General features: G+C 46.8%; 4 protein-coding genes across 4 annotated transcripts; all 4 read right to left on the reverse strand.

The window, feature by feature from the left end:
- Positions 1–718: 718 nt before the first annotated feature.
- Positions 719–955, reverse strand: LOC138839533 (ubiquitin-like protein 5). Its single transcript, XM_070039102.1, has one exon. The coding sequence runs from the start codon at positions 953–955 to the stop codon at positions 734–736; it is 222 nt and encodes a 73-aa protein (XP_069895203.1). The 3' UTR covers positions 719–733.
- Positions 956–3940: 2985 nt separating this feature from the next.
- On the reverse strand, positions 3941–4177 carry LOC138839534 (ubiquitin-like protein 5). Its single transcript, XM_070039103.1, has one exon. The coding sequence runs from the start codon at positions 4175–4177 to the stop codon at positions 3956–3958; it is 222 nt and encodes a 73-aa protein (XP_069895204.1). The 3' UTR covers positions 3941–3955.
- Positions 4178–7158: 2981 nt separating this feature from the next.
- Positions 7159–7395, reverse strand: LOC138839535 (ubiquitin-like protein 5). The gene has a single exon (XM_070039104.1). It carries the CDS (start codon positions 7393–7395, stop codon positions 7174–7176), a length of 222 nt encoding a protein of 73 aa, XP_069895205.1. The 3' UTR covers positions 7159–7173.
- Positions 7396–10398: 3003 nt separating this feature from the next.
- On the reverse strand, positions 10399–10635 carry LOC138839536 (ubiquitin-like protein 5). Its single transcript, XM_070039105.1, has one exon. It carries the CDS (start codon positions 10633–10635, stop codon positions 10414–10416), a length of 222 nt encoding a protein of 73 aa, XP_069895206.1. The 3' UTR covers positions 10399–10413.
- Positions 10636–15389: the final 4754 nt, after the last annotated feature.

Below are 15389 nucleotides of genomic sequence, written 5' to 3' on the forward strand. Positions count from 1 at the left end.
TGCTTGATAAGAAATGGACTCATTATCTTGCCCATGTACTTGTAACTCCTCTGAACAGTATTTTCACAATTAAAAAAAATAAGGGGGCTGGGAAGGTGGCTCAGTTGTAGAGTGCTTGCCTTGCATGCATGAGACCCTGGGTTCAATTCCTCAGCAACACATAAGCAAAAAGAAAAAAAGCCGGAAGTGATGCTGTGGCTCAAGTGGTAGAGCGCTAGCCTTGAGCTGAAGAGCTGAGGGACAGCCCCCAGGCCCAAAGTTCAAGCCCCACGACCGGAACCCCCCCAAAAAAATATTTAGTTTGATGTGGACCTTCAAACACTCAAGCAAAACAAAATACAGCCACTTATTTAACCCTCACAACATTTACATTGTTCATTTTTTCTCCTGGTAATCAAATATGCATTACATTTTCTCTACACAAATTTACTCAAACTTATTTTTTAATTGTATTTACAATTTTTATTGTTATTATAAAAGTGATATACACAGGGGTTACAGTGACATAAGTCAGGTTAGGAGTGCATTTCTTTTGTGACAATGTTCCCCCTTCCCTGGATATCTCCCAGTTTTTCCCTCCCATCCCCTCGCCCACAAGTTGTACAGTTCTTTTTTTTTTTTTTTTTTTTTGCAGCATCTATGTCTTTATTAATGAGAATTTTTCAAAACAAACATCCATAGCAATGGGAGAGCTGAGGTTGGAGCATGAGGAGAGGACAGGAGGAGGACTTCTCTACTGGTAGTAAAGTTCCAGGTTCATTCCATCATGGATTTCATAATCCCCCAGAGACACATGGTCCTTGAAAATCGTGTACCATTTTTTAAGGACAATTTTGTTCCAACGGGTGCCAGTTTGGGCAGCGATTAACTTCTTAAGGTCCCCGATGGTGTCATCGGTGTTGCACTTAACGCGGACTTTCTTCCCCAGACGGTCGTTGCAAACAACCTCGATCATCCTGGCAGGATCTCGAATCTCGTCGAACCTTCTTCCGATGCCACAAACTCCTCACTGGAAACGCTTTGGTCTCGACCAAAGGAAATACTGGTGAAACCGGAAGCGGAAGTGACACACCGGAAGTCCCGGTCTCCTTTGCGTCCGGGTTGCCTGCACCTGGCCAGTTCTTTAAGGTTCCGGTATCGAAGTGGAAGTTGAGGGAGTCAACTCGCCTTTTTGCGGGGTCCTGATGAGATCGAGTGTGTGTGTGTGTGTGTGTGTGTGTGTGTGTGTGTGTGTGTGTGTGTGTGTGTGTGTGTGTGTGTGTGTGAGTGTGTGTGTGTGTGTCTGTCTGTCTGTCTGTCTGTCTGGGCGAGTTCATGGCCAATGCCCAGCCTCACTTGAGACCCTTTTAATGTGGAGTCTTGCTCCTTTGATGGGTATCAGTGGAATTCACGGGTCGGGCTCCACAAAGCCTTTTTGCTTCCTTTTTCTTTTTGGTGCTGGTCGTAGGGTTCGAACTCAGGACTTGGCGCTCGAGCTCCGTCTCTGGGCGCTGTCGCTGGCCTTTTTTTTTTTTTGCTCAAGACTCGCACTCTGCCATAGTCACGATGAAAGCTGGAAATTGCACCATTGCAAAAACTTTTGCTTCTGTACCTTCAGGAATCATTTTGTACCAGAATTCCGAGTTTGTGGGTACTAGTCGGATAGCCCCACTCCCTGCATTTAAGCATACACCTCCTGGCAAAGGATCTGGTTGAAGATTTCTTCTCCACGGAGATTTCTTCTCTCCCACCCCGGTTCGGTGAACCTAAATTGATTATTTTTGACAGGAATCCTCTTATTTGTTGTGTTATTATTATTGTCTGTCGTGGGGCTTGAACTCTGTGCCTGGCTGTTGTCCCTCAGCTCTTCTGCTCAAGGCCAGCGCTCTACCACTTGAGCCACTGCACCAAATCTGAGCATGGTGGTCAGATCTCTGCCTTCTGAGTAGCTAGGATTACAGATGTGAGCCACCAGCGCCTAGCTGCCAACATTCATCCCCGTGAAATGCACCCCCCGAATGACCCAAATCACCCTCCAGTAGGCCCCCACTTCTTTTTTTTTTTTTTGTCAGTCATGGGGGTTGAACTCTGGGCCTGGGCGCTGTCCCTCAGCTCTTCAGCTGAAGACGAGTGCTCTACCACTTGAGCTACAGCGCCACTTCTGGTTTTCTAGTGGTTTATTGGAGATAGGATTCTCACAGTCTTTCCTGCCCGGGCTGGCTTTGAACCGCGATCCCCGGATCTCAGCCTCCTGAGTAGCTAGGATTACAGGCGTGAGCCACCAGCGCCTGGCTCAAGGCACTATGTTGAAAACAAACTTTACAACTTTGTGGGGGAGAGGAGGGAAGAGTTAGGGGGTAGGGGAAAAACAAAGGAGGGAGAGTAACAATGCTGGATAGGAAATAGACTCATTACCTTGTTCATTTAACTGTAACTCCTCTGTACAGTATCCTAACAATAAAAAATATTTTTTTTAAAAAATGATATTACAAACTAGGGTACCTGAGGGCCAGGCAGACAGACACCTCTGCTCTTTGCAACCAGGTCTGGTAAGAAAATAGTTATATATTCACCAGTGTTTCCTGATTTATTTATATTTTGGGGGATTGAACAAAGAGCCTTGAGTAAGTCAGGTAAGCTTTCTATCATTGACCTGTTCCCTCAATCCTTGCTATTTTGGGATAATGTCTTCCTAACTGATCTCAACCTCTCAGTCCCCCTGCCTCAGCATTCTCAGTGAGAGGATTAGAGGTGTGTGTCACAGTCCCCAGTTAGGGGATATTTGTTTTTGTTTTGGGTTTGGGTTGGTCAGGAAGGGTTAACTCAGGGCCAGCCAGGGTGATGTCCCTGAGCTTTTTCACTCAAAGCTAGTGCTCTATCACTTGGAGCTACAGCACCACCTCCGGTTTTTGGCGGTTAATTGGAGAGAAGAGTCTCATGACCTTTCCTGCCTGGGATGGCTTTGCAATGTGATTCCCAAATTCAAACTCTTTTTTTTTCTTTTTTTTCTTTTTTCCAGGGCTGAGAACCGAACCCACAGAGCTGAGAACCGTACCCAGGGCCTTGTGCTTGCCAGGCGGGCGCCCTTCCGCTGGGCTAAACCCCCAGCCCCCAAAATTCAAACTCTTTAGTAGCTAGGATTACTGGTGTGAGCTACCAGTACCTGGTTGGGTTTTGTTGTTGTTGTTGTTGTTTTAGGGCGGGAGCATGGGAAGGGATGGGAAGGGGAAACAGAGGAGGAGGCTACAATGCTTGATAAGAAATGGACTCATTATCTTGCCCATGTACTTGTAACTCCTCTGAACTGTATTTTCACAATTAAAAAAAATAAGGGGGCTGGGAAGGTGGCTCAGTGGTAGAGTGCTTGCCTTGCATGCATGAGACCCTGGGTTCAATTCCTCAGCAACACATAAGCAAAAAGAAAAAAAGCCGGAAGTGATGCTGTGGCTCAAGTGGTAGAGCGCTAGCCTTGAGCTGAAGAGCTGAGGGACAGCCCCCAGGCCCAAAGTTCAGGCCCCACGACCGGACCCCCACCCCAAAAAAATATTTAGTTTGATGTGGACCTTCAAACACTCAAGCAAAACAAAATACAGCCACTTATTTAACCCTCACAACATTTACATTGTTCATTTTTTCTCCTGGTAATCAAATATGCATTACATTTTCTCTACACAAATTTACTCAACCTCATTTTTAAATTTTATTTACAATTTTTATTGTTATTATAAAAGTGATATACACAGGGGTTACAGTGACATAAGTCAGGTTAGGAGTGCATTAATTTTGTGACAATGTCCCCCCTTCCCTGGCTATCTCCCAGTTTTTCCCTCCCATCCCCTCGCCCACAAGTTGTATAGTTCATTTTTTTTTTTTGCAGCATCTAAGTCTTTATTAATGAGAATTTTTCAAAACAAACATCCATAGCAATGGGAGAGCTGAGGTTGGAGCATGAGGAGAGGACAGGAGGAGGACTTCTCTACTGGTAGTAAAGTTCCAGGTTCATTCCATCATGGATTTCATAATCCCCCAGAGACACATGGTCCTTGAAAATCGTGTACCATTTTTTAAGGACAATTTTGTTCCAACGGGTGCCAGTTTGGGCAGCGATTAACTTCTTAAGGTCCCCGATGGTGTCATCGGTGTTGCACTTAACGCGGACTTTCTTCCCCAGACGGTCGTTGCAAACAACCTCGATCATCCTGGCGGGATCTCGAATCTCGTCGAACCTTCTTCCGACGCCACAAACTCCTCACTGGAAACGCTTTGGTCTCGACCAAAGGAAATACTGGTGAAACCGGAAGCGGAAGTGACACACCGGAAGTCCCGGTCTCCTTTGCGTCCGGGTTGCCTGCACCTGGCCAGTTCTTTAAGGTTCAGGGGTCGAAGTGGAAGTTGAGGGAGTCAACTCGCCTCTTTGCGGGGTCCTGATGAGATCGAGTGTGTGTGTGTGTGTGTGTGTGTGTGTGTGTGTGTGTGTGTGTGTGTGTGTGTGTGTGTGTGTGTGTGTGTGTCTGTCTGTCTGTCTGTCTGTCTGGGCGAGTTCATGGCCAATGCCCAGCCTCACTTGAGACCCTTTTAATGTGGAGTCTTGCTCCTTTGATGGGTATCAGTGGGATTCACGGGTCGGGCTCCACAAAGCCTTTTTGCTTTCTTTTTCTTTTTGGTGCCGGTCGTAGGGTTCGAACTCAGGACTTGGCGCTCGAGCTCCGTCTCTGGGCGCTGTCGCTGGCCTTTTTTTTTTTTTGCTCAAGACTCGCACTCTGCCACAGTCACGATGAAAGCTGGAAATTGCACCATTGCAAAAACTTTTGCTTCTGTACCTTCAGGAATCATTTTGTACCAGAATTCCGAGTTTGTGGGTACTAGTCGGATAGCCCCACTCCCTGCATTTAAGCATACACCTCCTGGCAAAGGATCTGGTTGAAGATTTCTTCTCCACGGAGATTTCTTCTCTCCCACCCCGGTTCGGTGAACCTAAATTGATTATTTTTGACAGGAATCCTCTTATTTGTTGTGTTATTATTATTGTCTGTCGTGGGGCTTGAACTCTGTGCCTGGCTGCTGTCCCTCAGCTCTTCTGCTCAAGGCCAGCGCTCTACCACTTGAGCCACTGCACCAAATCTGAGCATGGTGGTCAGATCTCTGCCTTCTGAGTAGCTAGGATTACAGATGTGAGCCACCAGCGCCTAGCTGCCAACATTCATCCCCGTGAAACAGCACCCCCCCAATGACCCAAATCACCCTCCAGTAGGCCCCCACTTCTTTTTTTTTTTTGTCAGTCATAGGGGTTGAACTGTGGGCCTGGGCGCTGTCCCTCAACTCTTCAGCTGAAGACGAGTGCTCTACCACTTGAGCTACAGCGCCACTTCTGGTTTTCTAGTGGTTTATTGGAGATAGGATTCTCACAGTCTTTCCTGCCCGGGCTGGCTTTGAACCGCGATCCCCGGATCTCAGCCTCCTGAGTAGCTAGGATTACAGGCGTGAGCCACCAGCGCCCGGCTCAAGGCACTATGTTGAAAACAAACTTTACAACTTTGTGGGGGAGAGGAGGGAAGAGTTAGGGGGTAGGGGAAAAACAAAGGAGGGAGAGTAACAATGCTGGATAGGAAATGGACTCATTACCTTGTTCATTTAACTGTAACTCCTCTGTACAGTATCCTAACAATAAAAAATATTTTTTTTAAAAAAATGATATTACAAACTAGGGTACCTGAGGGCCAGGCAGACAGACACCTCTGCTCTTTGCAACCAGGTCTGGTAAGAAAATAGTTATATAATCACCAGTGTTTCCTGATTTATTTATATTTTGGGGGATTGAACAAAGAGCCTTGAGTAAGTCAGGTAAGCTTTCTATCATTGACCTGTTCCCTCAATCCTTGCTATTTTGGGATAATGTCTTCCTAACTGATCTCAACCTCTCAGTCCCCCTGCCTCAGCATTCTCAGTGAGAGGATTAGAGGTGTGTGTCACAGTCCCCAGTTAGGGGATATTTGTTTTTGTTTTGGGTTTGGGTTGGTCAGGAAGGGTTAACTCAGGGCCAGCCAGGGTGATGTCCCTGAGCTTTTTCACTCAAAGCTAGTGCTCTATCACTTGGAGCTACAGCACCACCTCCGGTTTTTGGCGGTTAATTGGAGAGAAGAGTCTCATGACCTTTCCTGCCTGGGATGGCTTTGCAATGTGATTCCCAAATTCAAACTCTTTTTTTTTCTTTTTTTTCTTTTTTCCAGGGCTGAGAACCGAACCCACAGAGCTGAGAACCGTACCCAGGGCCTTGTGCTTGCCAGGCGGGCGCCCTTCCGCTGGGCTAAACCCCCAGCCCCCAAAATTCAAACTCTTTAGTAGCTAGGATTACTGGTGTGAGCCACCAGTACCTGGTTGGGTTTTGTTGTTGTTGTTGTTGTTGTTGTTTTAGGGCGGGGAGGATGGGAAGGGATGGGAAGGGGAAACAGAGGAGGAGGCTACAATGCTTGATAAGAAATGGACTCATTATCTTGCCCATGTACTTGTAACTCCTCTGAACAGTATTTTCACAATTAAAAAAAATAAGGGGGCTGGGAAGGTGGCTCAGTTGTAGAGTGCTTGCCTTGCATGCATGAGACCCTGGGTTCAATTCCTCAGCAACACATAAGCAAAAAGAAAAAAAGCCGGAAGTGATGCTGTGGCTCAAGTGGTAGAGCGCTAGCCTTGAGCTGAAGAGCTGAGGGACAGCCCCCAGGCCCAAAGTTCAAGCCCCACGACCGGAACCCCCCCAAAAAAATATTTAGTTTGATGTGGACCTTCAAACACTCAAGCAAAACAAAATACAGCCACTTATTTAACCCTCACAACATTTACATTGTTCATTTTTTCTCCTGGTAATCAAATATGCATTACATTTTCTCTACACAAATTTACTCAAACTTATTTTTTAATTGTATTTACAATTTTTATTGTTATTATAAAAGTGATATACACAGGGGTTACAGTGACATAAGTCAGGTTAGGAGTGCATTTCTTTTGTGACAATGTTCCCCCTTCCCTGGATATCTCCCAGTTTTTCCCTCCCATCCCCTCGCCCACAAGTTGTACAGTTCTTTTTTTTTTTTTTTTTTGCAGCATCTATGTCTTTATTAATGAGAATTTTTCAAAACAAACATCCATAGCAATGGGAGAGCTGAGGTTGGAGCATGAGGAGAGGACAGGAGGAGGACTTCTCTACTGGTAGTAAAGTTCCAGGTTCATTCCATCATGGATTTCATAATCCCCCAGAGACACATGGTCCTTGAAAATCGTGTACCATTTTTTAAGGACAATTTTGTTCCAACGGGTGCCAGTTTGGGCAGCGATTAACTTCTTAAGGTCCCCGATGGTGTCATCGGTGTTGCACTTAACGCGGACTTTCTTCCCCAGACGGTCGTTGCAAACAACCTCGATCATCCTGGCGGGATCTCGAATCTCGTCGAACCTTCTTCCGACGCCACAAACTCCTCACTGGAAACGCTTTGGTCTCGACCACAGGAAATACTGGTGAAACCGGAAGCGGAAGTGACACACCGGAAGTCCCGGTCTCCTTTGCGTCCGGGTTGCCTGCACCTGGCCAGTTCTTTAAGGTTCCGGTATCGAAGTGGAAGTTGAGGGAGTCAACTCGCCTTTTTGCGGGGTCCTGATGAGATCGAGTGTGTGTGTGTGTGTGTGTGTGTGTGTGTGTGTGTGTGTGTGTGTGTGTGTGTGTGTGTGTGTGTGTGTGTGTGTGTGTGTGTGTGAGTGTGTGTGTGTGTGTGTGTCTGTCTGTCTGTCTGTCTGGGCGAGTTCATGGCCAATGCCCAGCCTCACTTGAGACCCTTTTAATGTGGAGTCTTGCTCCTTTGATGGGTATCAGTGGGATTCACGGGTCGGGCTCCACAAAGCCTTTTTGCTTCCTTTTTCTTTTTGGTGCTGGTCGTAGGGTTCGAACTCAGGACTTGGCGCTCGAGCTCCGTCTCTGGGCGCTGTCGCTGGCCTTTTTTTTTTTTTGCTCAAGACTCGCACTCTGCCACAGTCACGATGAAAGCTGGAAATTGCACCATTGCAAAAACTTTTGCTTCTGTACCTTCAGGAATCATTTTGTACCAGAATTCCGAGTTTGTGGGTACTAGTCGGATAGCCCCACTCCCTGCATTTAAGCATACACCTCCTGGCAAAGGATCTGGTTGAAGATTTCTTCTCCACGGAGATTTCTTCTCTCCCACCCCGGTTCGGTGAACCTAAATTGATTATTTTTGACAGGAATCCTCTTATTTGTTGTGTTATTATTATTGTCTGTCGTGGGGCTTGAACTCTGTGCCTGGCTGTTGTCCCTCAGCTCTTCTGCTCAAGGCCAGCGCTCTACCACTTGAGCCACTGCACCAAATCTGAGCATGGTGGTCAGATCTCTGCCTTCTGAGTAGCTAGGATTACAGATGTGAGCCACCAGCGCCTAGCTGCCAACGTTCATCCCCGTGAAATGCACCCCCCGAATGACCCAAATCACCCTCCAGTAGGCCCCCACTTCTTTTTTTTTTTTTGTCAGTCATGGGGGTTGAACTCTGGGCCTGGGCGCTGTCCCTCAGCTCTTCAGCTGAAGACGAGTGCTCTACCACTTGAGCTACAGCGCCACTTCTGGTTTTCTAGTGGTTTATTGGAGATAGGATTCTCACAGTCTTTCCTGCCCGGGCTGGCTTTGAACCGCGATCCCCGGATCTCAGCCTCCTGAGTAGCTAGGATTACAGGCGTGAGCCACCAGCGCCTGGCTCAAGGCACTATGTTGAAAACAAACTTTACAACTTTGTGGGGGAGAGGAGGGAAGAGTTAGGGGGTAGGGGAAAAACAAAGGAGGGAGAGTAACAATGCTGGATAGGAAATAGACTCATTACCTTGTTCATTTAACTGTAACTCCTCTGTACAGTATCCTAACAATAAAAAATATTTTTTTTAAAAAATGATATTACAAACTAGGGTACCTGAGGGCCAGGCAGACAGACACCTCTGCTCTTTGCAACCAGGTCTGGTAAGAAAATAGTTATATAATCACCAGTGTTTCCTGATTTATTTATATTTTGGGGGATTGAACAAAGAGCCTTGAGTAAGTCAGGTAAGCTTTCTATCATTGACCTGTTCCCTCAATCCTTGCTATTTTGGGATAATGTCTTCCTAACTGTTCTCAACCTCTCAGTCCCCCTGCCTCAGCATTCTCAGTGAGAGGATTAGAGGTGTGTGTCACAGTCCCCAGTTAGGGGATATTTGTTTTTGTTTTGGGTTTGGGTTGGTCAGGAAGGGTTAACTCAGGGCCAGCCAGGGTGATGTCCCTGAGCTTTTTCACTCAAAGCTAGTGCTCTATCACTTGGAGCTACAGCACCACCTCCGGTTTTTGGCGGTTAATTGGAGAGAAGAGTCTCATGACCTTTCCTGCCTGGGATGGCTTTGCAATGTGATTCCCAAATTCAAACTCTTTTTTTTTCTTTTTTTTCTTTTTTCCAGGGCTGAGAACCGAACCCACAGAGCTGAGAACCGTACCCAGGGCCTTGTGCTTGCCAGGCGGGCGCCCTTCCGCTGGGCTAAACCCCCAGCCCCCAAAATTCAAACTCTTTAGTAGCTAGGATTACTGGTGTGAGCTACCAGTACCTGGTTGGGTTTTGTTGTTGTTGTTGTTGTTGTTTTAGGGCGGGAGCATGGGAAGGGATGGGAAGGGGAAACAGAGGAGGAGGCTACAATGCTTGATAAGAAATGGACTCATTATCTTGCCCATGTACTTGTAACTCCTCTGAACTGTATTTTCACAATTAAAAAAAATAAGGGGGCTGGGAAGGTGGCTCAGTGGTAGAGTGCTTGCCTTGCATGCATGAGACCCTGGGTTCAATTCCTCAGCAACACATAAGCAAAAAGAAAAAAAGCCGGAAGTGATGCTGTGGCTCAAGTGGTAGAGCGCTAGCCTTGAGCTGAAGAGCTGAGGGACAGCCCCCAGGCCCAAAGTTCAGGCCCCACGACCGGACCCCCACCCCAAAAAAATATTTAGTTTGATGTGGACCTTCAAACACTCAAGCAAAACAAAATACAGCCACTTATTTAACCCTCACAACATTTACATTGTTCATTTTTTCTCCTGGTAATCAAATATGCATTACATTTTCTCTACACAAATTTACTCAACCTTATTTTTTAATTTTATTTACAATTTTTATTGTTATTATAAAAGTGATATACACAGGGGTTACAGTGACATAAGTCAGGTTAGGAGTGCATTAATTTTGTGACAATGTCCCCCCTTCCCTGGCTATCTCCCAGTTTTTCCCTCCCATCCCCTCGCCCACAAGTTGTATAGTTCATTTTTTTTTTTTGCAGCATCTAAGTCTTTATTAATGAGAATTTTTCAAAACAAACATCCATAGCAATGGGAGAGCTGAGGTTGGAGCATGAGGAGAGGACAGGAGGAGGACTTCTCTACTGGTAGTAAAGTTCCAGGTTCATTCCATCATGGATTTCATAATCCCCCAGAGACACATGGTCCTTGAAAATCGTGTACCATTTTTTAAGGACAATTTTGTTCCAACGGGTGCCAGTTTGGGCAGCGATTAACTTCTTAAGGTCCCCGATGGTGTCATCGGTGTTGCACTTAACGCGGACTTTCTTCCCCAGACGGTCGTTGCAAACAACCTCGATCATCCTGGCGGGATCTCGAATCTCGTCGAACCTTCTTCCGATGCCACAAACTCCTCACTGGAAACGCTTTGGTCTCGACCAAAGGAAATACTGGTGAAACCGGAAGCGGAAGTGACACACCGGAAGTCCCGGTCTCCTTTGCGTCCGGGTTGCCTGCACCTGGCCAGTTCTTTAAGGTTCCGGTATCGAAGTGGAAGTTGAGGGAGTCAACTCGCCTTTTTGCGGGGTCCTGATGAGATCGAGTGTGTGTGTGTGTGTGTGTGTGTGTGTGTGTGTGTGTGTGTGTGTGTGTGTGTGTGTGTGTGTGTGTGTGTGTGTGAGTGTGAGTGTGTGTGTGTGTGTGTCTGTCTGTCTGTCTGTCTGTCTGGGCGAGTTCATGGCCAATGCCCAGCCTCACTTGAGACCCTTTTAATGTGGAGTCTTGCTCCTTTGATGGGTATCAGTGGGATTCACGGGTCGGGCTCCACAAAGCCTTTTTGCTTTCTTTTTCTTTTTGGTGCCGGTCGTAGGGTTCGAACTCAGGACTTGGCGCTCGAGCTCCGTCTCTGGGCGCTGTCGCTGGCCTTTTTTTTTTTTTGCTCAAGACTCGCACTCTGCCACAGTCACGATGAAAGCTGGAAATTGCACCATTGCAAAAACTTTTGCTTCTGTACCTTCAGGAATCATTTTGTACCAGAATTCCGAGTTTGTGGGTACTAGTCGGATAGCCCCACTCCCTGCATTTAAGCATACACCTCCTGGCAAAGGATCTGGTTGAAGATTTCTTCTCCACGGAGATTTCTTCTCTCCCACCCCGGTTCGGTGAACCTAAATTGATTATTTTTGACAGGAATCCTCTTATTTGTTGTGTTATTATTATTGTCTGTCGTGGGGCTTGAACTCTGTGCCTGGCTGCTGTCCCTCAGCTCTTCTGCTCAAGGCCAGCGCTCTACCACTTGAGCCACTGCACCAAATCTGAGCATGGTGGTCAGATCTCTGCCTTCTGAGTAGCTAGGATTACAGATGTGAGCCACCAGCGCCTAGCTGCCAACATTCATCCCCGTGAAACAGCACCCCCCCAATGACCCAAATCACCCTCCAGTAGGCCCCCACTTCTTTTTTTTTTTTGTCAGTCATAGGGGTTGAACTGTGGGCCTGGGCGCTGTCCCTCAACTCTTCAGCTGAAGACGAGTGCTCTACCACTTGAGCTACAGCGCCACTTCTGGTTTTCTAGTGGTTTATTGGAGATAGGATTCTCACAGTCTTTCCTGCCCGGGCTGGCTTTGAACCGCGATCCCCGGATCTCAGCCTCCTGAGTAGCTAGGATTACAGGCGTGAGCCACCAGCGCCCGGCTCAAGGCACTATGTTGAAAACAAACTTTACAACTTTGTGGGGGAGAGGAGGGAAGAGTTAGGGGGTAGGGGAAAAACAAAGGAGGGAGAGTAACAATGCTGGATAGGAAATGGACTCATTACCTTGTTCATTTAACTGTAACTCCTCTGTACAGTATCCTAACAATAAAAAATATTTTTTTTAAAAAAATGATATTACAAACTAGGGTACCTGAGGGCCAGGCAGACAGACACCTCTGCTCTTTGCAACCAGGTCTGGTAAGAAAATAGTTATATAATCACCAGTGTTTCCTGATTTATTTATATTTTGGGGGATTGAACAAAGAGCCTTGAGTAAGTCAGGTAAGCTTTCTATCATTGACCTGTTCCCTCAATCCTTGCTATTTTGGGATAATGTCTTCCTAACTGATCTCAACCTCTCAGTCCCCCTGCCTCAGCATTCTCAGTGAGAGGATTAGAGGTGTGTGTCACAGTCCCCAGTTAGGGGATATTTGTTTTTGTTTTGGGTTTGGGTTGGTCAGGAAGGGTTAACTCAGGGCCAGCCAGGGTGATGTCCCTGAGCTTTTTCACTCAAAGCTAGTGCTCTATCACTTGGAGCTACAGCACCACCTCCGGTTTTTGGCGGTTAATTGGAGAGAAGAGTCTCATGACCTTTCCTGCCTGGGATGGCTTTGCAATGTGATTCCCAAATTCAAACTCTTTTTTTTTCTTTTTTTTCTTTTTTCCAGGGCTGAGAACCGAACCCACAGAGCTGAGAACCGTACCCAGGGCCTTGTGCTTGCCAGGCGGGCGCCCTTCCGCTGGGCTAAACCCCCAGCCCCCAAAATTCAAACTCTTTAGTAGCTAGGATTACTGGTGTGAGCCACCAGTACCTGGTTGGGTTTTGTTGTTGTTGTTGTTTTAGGGCGGGGAGGATGGGAAGGGATGGGAAGGGGAAACAGAGGAGGAGGCTACAATGCTTGATAAGAAATGGACTCATTATCTTGCCCATGTACTTGTAACTCCTCTGAACAGTATTTTCACAATTAAAAAAAATAAGGGGCCTGGGAAGGTGGCTCAGTGGTAGAGTGCTTGCCTTGCATGCATGAGACCCTGGGTTCAATTCCTCAGCAACACATAAGCAAAAAGAAAAAAAGCCGGAAGTGATGCTGTGGCTCAAGTGGTAGAGCGCTAGCCTTGAGCTGAAGAGCTGAGGGACAGCCCCCAGGCCCAAAGTTCAAGCCCCACGACCGGAACCCCCCCAAAAAAATATTTAGTTTGATGTGGACCTTCAAACACTCAAGCAAAACAAAATACAGCCACTTATTTAACCCTCACAACATTTACATTGTTCATTTTTTCTCCTGGTAATCAAATATGCATTACATTTTCTCTACACAAATTTACTCAAACTTATTTTTTAATTGTATTTACAATTTTTATTGTTATTATAAAAGTGATATACACAGGGGTTACAGTGACATAAGTCAGGTTAGGAGTGCATTTCTTTTGTGACAATGTTCCCCCTTCCCTGGATATCTCCCAGTTTTTCCCTCCCATCCCCTCGCCCACAAGTTGTACAGTTCTTTTTTTTTTTTTTTTTTTTGCAGCATCTATGTCTTTATTAATGAGAATTTTTCAAAACAAACATCCATAGCAATGGGAGAGCTGAGGTTGGAGCATGAGGAGAGGACAGGAGGAGGACTTCTCTACTGGTAGTAAAGTTCCAGGTTCATTCCATCATGGATTTCATAATCCCCCAGAGACACATGGTCCTTGAAAATCGTGTACCATTTTTTAAGGACAATTTTGTTCCAACGGGTGCCAGTTTGGGCAGCGATTAACTTCTTAAGGTCCCCGATGGTGTCATCGGTGTTGCACTTAATGCGGACTTTCTTCCCCAGACGGTCGTTGCAAACAACCTCGATCATCCTGGCGGGATCTCGAATCTCGTCGAACCTTCTTCCGATGCCACAAACTCCTCACTGGAAACGCTTTGGTCTCGACCAAAGGAAATACTGGTGAAACCGGAAGCGGAAGTGACACACCGGAAGTCCCGGTCTCCTTTGCGTCCGGGTTGCCTGCACCTGGCCAGTTCTTTAAGGTTCCGGTATCGAAGTGGAAGTTGAGGGAGTCAACTCGCCTTTTTGCGGGGTCCTGATGAGATCGAGTGTGTGTGTGTGTGTGTGTGTGTGTGTGTGTGTGTGTGTGTGTGTGTGTGTGTGTGTGTGTGTGTGTGTGTGTGTGTGTGTGTGTGTGTGAGTGTGTGTGTGTGTGTCTGTCTGTCTGTCTGTCTGTCTGGGCGAGTTCATGGCCAATGCCCAGCCTCACTTGAGACCCTTTTAATGTGGAGTCTTGCTCCTTTGATGGGTATCAGTGGGATTCACGGGTCGGGCTCCACAAAGCCTTTTTGCTTCCTTTTTCTTTTTGGTGCTGGTCGTAGGGTTCGAACTCAGGACTTGGCGCTCGAGCTCCGTCTCTGGGCGCTGTCGCTGGCCTTTTTTTTTTTTTGCTCAAGACTCGCACTCTGCCACAGTCACGATGAAAGCTGGAAATTGCACCATTGCAAAAACTTTTGCTTCTGTACCTTCAGGAATCATTTTGTACCAGAATTCCGAGTTTGTGGGTACTAGTCGGATAGCCCCACTCCCTGCATTTAAGCATACACCTCCTGGCAAAGGATCTGGTTGAAGATTTCTTCTCCACGGAGATTTCTTCTCTCCCACCCCGGTTCGGTGAACCTAAATTGATTATTTTTGACAGGAATCCTCTTATTTGTTGTGTTATTATTATTGTCTGTCGTGGGGCTTGAACTCTGTGCCTGGCTGCTGTCCCTCAGCTCTTCTGCTCAAGGCCAGCGCTCTACCACTTGAGCCACTGCACCAAATCTGAGCATGGTGGTCAGATCTCTGCCTTCTGAGTAGCTAGGATTACAGATGTGAGCCACCAGCGCCTAGCTGCCAACATTCATCCCCGTGAAACAGCACCCCCCCAATGACCCAAATCACCCTCCAGTAGGCCCCCACTTCTTTTTTTTTTTTGTCAGTCATAGGGGTTGAACTGTGGGCCTGGGCGCTGTCCCTCAGCTCTTCAGCTGAAGACGAGTGCTCTACCACTTGAGCTACAGCGCCACTTCTGGTTTTCTAGTGGTTTATTGGAGATAGGATTCTCACAGTCTTTCCTGCCCGGGCTGGCTTTGAACCGCGATCCCCGGATCTCAGCCTCCTGAGTAGCTAGGATTACAGGCGTGAGCCACCAGCGCCCGGCTCAAGGCACTATGTTGAAAACAAACTTTACAACTTTGTGGGGGAGAGGAGGGAAGAGTTAGGGGGTAGGGGAAAAACAAAGGAGGGAGAGTAACAATGCTGGATAGGAAATGGACTCATTACCTTGTTCATTTAACTGTAACTCCTCTGTACAGTATCCTAACAATAAAAAATATTTTT

This window comes from Dipodomys merriami, unplaced genomic scaffold (assembly GCF_024711535.1).
Source record: "Dipodomys merriami isolate MVZ:Mamm:240054 unplaced genomic scaffold, mDipMer1.0.p SCAF_3, whole genome shotgun sequence".
In the NCBI taxonomy this organism is placed as follows: domain Eukaryota; kingdom Metazoa; phylum Chordata; class Mammalia; order Rodentia; family Heteromyidae; genus Dipodomys; species Dipodomys merriami.